The sequence below is a fragment of the Apium graveolens genome, unplaced genomic scaffold (assembly GCF_009905375.1).
Source record: "Apium graveolens cultivar Ventura unplaced genomic scaffold, ASM990537v1 ctg3616, whole genome shotgun sequence".
Classification (NCBI taxonomy): Eukaryota; Viridiplantae; Streptophyta; class Magnoliopsida; order Apiales; family Apiaceae; genus Apium; species Apium graveolens.
The window spans coordinates 10,923-16,492 of NW_027418181.1; the positions used below are offsets into that span (position 1 = coordinate 10,923).

At 36.4% G+C, this 5,570-nt stretch overlaps 1 protein-coding gene across 1 annotated transcript; it reads left to right on the forward strand.

The window, feature by feature from the left end:
• Positions 1–1,696: 1,696 nt before the first annotated feature.
• Positions 1,697–5,336, forward strand: LOC141701236 (uncharacterized protein At1g01500). Its single transcript, XM_074504921.1, has 2 exons — positions 1,697–2,576; positions 4,538–5,336. The coding sequence occupies exons 1-2, from the start codon at positions 1,881–1,883 to the stop codon at positions 4,766–4,768; spliced, it is 927 nt and encodes a 308-aa protein (XP_074361022.1). The 5' UTR covers positions 1,697–1,880; the 3' UTR covers positions 4,769–5,336.
• Positions 5,337–5,570: the final 234 nt, after the last annotated feature.

The window sequence follows — 5,570 nt, forward strand, 5'->3', positions numbered from 1 at the left end:
TATTTCAGTCTCTGTATTTAAGATGTAATTCTTAGAAGTTGAGAGAAACTATGAGTCATGTTGACTACTAGAAGATATGCAGATAGGAAGGCCAATTGTAAATATTTCATGCCTTGTAATTTTGTATAAATGAAGTGGTATCAACGGATGACTTAAAGACCTTCAACGGATGAGAAGCTAAGCTTCAACGGATGTCTCTAAAGCTTCAACGGATAACATCCTTCAACGGATGAGTGCATCAACGGATGAAAGCTTCAACGGATGTTCTGTTGATTAACCGTTGATAAGTGGTAGTTGTACCTACAAACAGAGGCACGTGGGTGAACAGAGATAACTGAAATGTGGCAGCCTAATTTCAGGAACATCAGAAAAAGCAGCCGTTCTACTCTAGTATAAAGAGACATTAAGTCAACAAAGTACTGGAGTGAACTGGAGAAGAAACAAGTGGAGATCTTACTTTATTATTTTATATATCCTTGTCTTCACTTGTAAACTTGGTAATATATAAACCAAGTAGTAGCTAGTAATTAGATAAGAATTTTTCCAGAGCTGTTTAGAAAAATCTTGAGAGAAAAATGATCTAGTTTGTACTAGGATGCAGCTGTGATCAAATTCTTAGATCACAGAATTTCTGAAATACCATCTCTTGTGGAACAACAAATCCACCAGAAAAGTTTTTAAAGGTTTATTGTGTTCTTTACATTTGTGTTTGAATATATATCTATCTGTATCAGCTTAAAGCAATTCACACACTTGTTCATCTTGAACACACAGTCTTTATAAACTGCTCAAAACTTGAAAAAGTTTTGAGATTTACATTCAACCCCCCTTCTGTAAATCTCATTGTTAGTTCTCTAGAAATAACAACTACAGTACTTATCTATTTGCATTTATTTAAAATTAAAGTTTGATTATTTTTTCCATTTATTTCTCCGATTTATTACTAGTATCAGTGTTGTAGAACTCGGCCGAGTCGCCGATTAATCTGCCGAAGTGAAATTAGTGATTCCAATCTTATTTGTCTAAATCGCTGCATAACCCAGTTTAAGTAATATCGGGTCAAAACTCGGGTCAATCTGTAAAATCGAATTTTTAGGCTAAAAAATGAATAATACTTTCTGCCGATAAAATCATTTCTACCATCTATTTCACATCAATTTTTTCTTTCAATTTCATTTGGGTCGTCGAAAAAGTTCAAAGAAAGTTCCAGATCCAAGAAAGAGTGAAGTTGAGCTCGGCTGGATATGATGCGTGATGGAAGAGTTGTTGAGGCATGGAAGAGTTGTTGAGGCGGCGGTGAGGAAGACGATGAGGATGCGAGAGCGCGAGATAAAGAAAGAGGACGAAGAGCCTGTTATTTATAGATTGTTGAGAGTGAGTGGATGGATTGCTTCCGAGAGGTTTGTGATTTTTGTCGAAAATAATGTTTGTGAATTTGTGAAATTATGCTTTTTATTATAATTTTTAGTTTTGCAACTTTCAGTTTGTTCAAGACATTGGTTATGGAATATTGTACATTTCACGCGAATGTTTGTAATAATTATTATATATATAATATAATATATATAATTATATATTAATATTAAATTACTTCTGATTTGTTACCGATTAATTCTTTTAATTACCGATTACGGATTTACGTAACACTGCTAGTAAATATATTGTTGTTAAATAATTCATTCTAACATTTCTCCCAGAACCAAACAAGCCTCAAGGCCCTCAACCACTTTGCAATTACAATCTCTCTCCCCTTCTCCCTCTCTCGGATTCTCTCCCCCCCTCTCTTCCTCTCTCTCTCTTAAATTCACAAACCCCTAAACTACAAATTTCCCCTAAATCCCCCAAAACTAACCCTAACCTAACCTAACCCTTCCTCCAAAATGGATCAAGAAGACGAAGATTCATCAATCTCCTCAAACCCTAACCCTAATCTCAATCTCTACCATCGTATTATTAACTCCCCTGTCTTACAATCCTCTAGCTCCCTAGAGATTCGCTTATTCTACGTTCGTATCGCTCCCTGTGCTGTCGATTACGTCCCTACTCACCTCAATCTCCGTCATCTCCGTCGCGAACTAGGCGTGTCGCTCGATATCAATAGCGTCAAGATTCCGGCTTCAGAGAGCTCTTTGATCACCTTGCGTCGTGATCGTATCGATAAGGAGAATGCGGAAGTTACGTATGTCAGTACGGATAATGTGAGAGTTTCGGGTGCAGTGGAATTCGAGGTGTTGGAGGAGGAGGAGCTTGTGTTGTGTGGATCGTTGGAGCGGATTGAGGGGAATTGGAGTGGGGATTTGAAGACTGGGTGGAGTATGGATTGTTATATTGGAGGGATTGTTAACGGTGGGGATACGGCTTTTTTTAAACCTAAGTTGGGGATTTCGTCTCCGTCGATTGAGGTTTATATTGCAGGGTGTTGTTGTGGAGTGCCGGTTATTTTGACCAAGACGATTCAGGTGAGTCCGAGGAAGAAGAATGTTAGGCATGGGATGCTTGATGCGATTCCGGAAGATGAGGAGGTGGATAAGGAGAGGAGGAATGGGAATGGTTTGGTTCAGCATTTGAAAGTTCCGGTAAAGTTTGTTTTTTGCTTAGTTTATTTGCTTTAATGGTAGAATTATGTTGACGAATTTACTTTTTAGAAGTGTGGAGTAGATGGGACTTGAGGAATTTCTTGTAGCGGTCAATTAGAATAGTGACCAGTTGTAGTAGATATTCGTTAATGTTTAGATGTGTATATATGCAATACAATATACATTCTTTTACTGTATTTAACTTGCTAATTATAAGAAAATACTAACCTAAAACGAAAGAACTGTTACTACTTGTCGAAAGATGAGGATGAAGAAACAAGTAATTTTGACAAGGAGAGACCAACTAAAGGTTCTAATGTGAAGTCATAGGTGTTCAATTTTGATAACAACAAAGGTGGACCTACGAGGGACCCAAGAAAGCCAACTAACCTGGCAATCCAAAAACCTCCATCCAGTACCATACACATACAAAAAGAAAGCGTATACTATACTTAATATAACTATATAAGTACCACTATTATATGTTTTTGTGTTCCTAATAATAAAATTGTGTTACCAAAAGATGAAACCTTTAGCTTAGGCAGTTTATGATTCAATGAACAGGACTAGTGTTGTATACAGTGATGGGATATCGGGATCAGCATAGGTTACGAGTAGTTTGTGAAGCATCAATGTTTGTAGAAGTTCAAATTTGCTTCTTTGTTGATTTTCTATATATTTTCTACAATGCAAGTAAGTTAGGTATCTAGGAGAATATATCCTCCGAATAGGCTTAGTTGTGCATTTATTGATAGAATTCAGGGTGATGAATTGTACATGAAAATTTTATATTATGATATGTTAGGAAGGCAAAGTATAGTTTACAAGAAAGATATGGCTAATATGTCGGTGAAGAAGAGAAGAATAGTGATTTGATCATTTAGTCATTCTTTTTTTGAAATGAGATAAAGAAGGATAATTGTGTTGATAATATCTGGAGGACTTAATATTTACTTGGAGGCAGTGATGTGGTTAATTTTGCTCTTTTGTTCACAGAGTCGCTATTTCGACCTGCATCGAATGTTTACTATCTCTATCTGCATCGAGAAAAAGACCTTTTTTATATATAGTTTTGTTGACTTTGCTTATAAATATGGTACATATCGTGTCTTCAGCAATGTTCTGAAAGCACCCATAGCGCTGGGGAGTGAACGTCCAATTTTGTGAAAGGCATTTTTGGGTAAAATTCACTATTTGATTGAAAAATTGGATTAAAAATTGGAACAGGTGGAAGTAGGCGGAGTTAGGCATGAATTAAGTTTACTTGTAAGATTTTAAAATAATTAGTATATTCAATCAATCCTCGCATCATAAAATATATTCGATAAAATGTTCTGTTTAATCCATGCCCATCAGATTAATCGCCAGAAGGCACTTTCACCCCCAGACCTGCTTAGTCCTTTTTAGAACACTGCACTGGTCTGATGTTCAGACTCTATTTTCTCTGCGTGATATTCCTGACATTAGTTTATAAGGGTGAAGATCTCGACTATAGTTTGCAGAGTAAAGAGGTGTGTTGATAAAATTAGTCAACTGCCAAATATACATTGAGTTTTTGGTACACGACTTTTATCTTAAGTTGATGTAACTGGTTGAGCATACTTTCATTCCTGCTGTTGGCAGTGTTTTCTCAAATAACTTACTGATACTTCTTTCAATTATCAAATGTTTCTAGTGATAGAATGATACTTTAATGTTAGTTCTGACTATCTGTTGACTTATCTTAATGAATCCCCTTCTGCAACAGCCATCATGTGAGTTTATGCTCGATACTTGCAGTTCTGCTTATAGTATTGTATTGGCTTGTGTAACATCGATGTCTTGATGAAAACTCGTTATGACTATCCCAAAGTATTATATACTATACACTGTACCCCTGAACTTGTACCACATGTTTTTGCTTGGCACATATAAATGTACTTACCACACTGATGTTTGACGTCATATGACGGTGTATGTAGGTCACAGATGCAGAAGTTGATGACTATGATCCTGATGGTAAATTTGGACAGAGTTACTACTCAGATGATATGTACCCTGGTGAGGATGGCCAGCTTACATGGTTTAATGCAGGTGTAAGAGTTGGTGTTGGAATAGGGCTTGGGATGTGTCTTGGTGTTGGTATTGGTGTAGGACTGCTCATGCGCTCATATCAAGCAACAACTCGTAATTTTAGGAGGCGGTTTTTTTGAACTACTCTTCTCGGTGGGTGAGTGACAGTTGTGTAACAAATAAATGTGAACAGCAGGATTTGGTTGCTGATAAATGTGGGATAATAGAAGATCTTAGAAGCGGGTGAGCTGTTGTAAGTGTCAAAGAGGCACTATGCAATACATCTTGGTATAATTGAGAAGACGGTTTGTCTGTCATCCCTCGAGCTTTGGTACAAAAGAAATGTTTGGTTTACATGAAAACTCTGGAGAACAGATAGATACAGTTACATGATGCTTCTTCCAGTTGAAGTACTATTGCACCAGAGTAGAATCTACCTGCAGGTGAGCCTATATGCTTTGTCGTCTTTTTTGTAATGTTTAAATGGGATTAATATTGCGGATATAGCTACTTCGAAAGATTTTGTATAGGAGGTTTGATTCTGTGACTTTAAGTAGAAGTTGCAAGAAACTGGTTAGTGTTGTTTTGCATTAATTTTATTATCTTTTTCTTTCTTCATCTGTTTGTTAAATTGTAATATGAGTTGCACTGTGAAATAAATAATAGTGCTGTAACCAACTCTTCTTAGAATAAAAGATTTTCTTATAAGTTCTGAAAGGTGGCAACTGATTACTGTTTCCATGTCGATTTCAGTTGTAAAATGTTGTATTAAGTCACTGAAATAGTAATAAAGAAGTTCGGTTACGGTCAGTGATTTTGCGAAGACAACAATGTGTGATTACGGACAGTGGTATCCGGATGGATGGTCTTGTGATGTCTTGTAAAAGTGTATATTGAAATTTAAAGCTTTGGATAGTATTATATTCTAACAGTCAAAGCAAA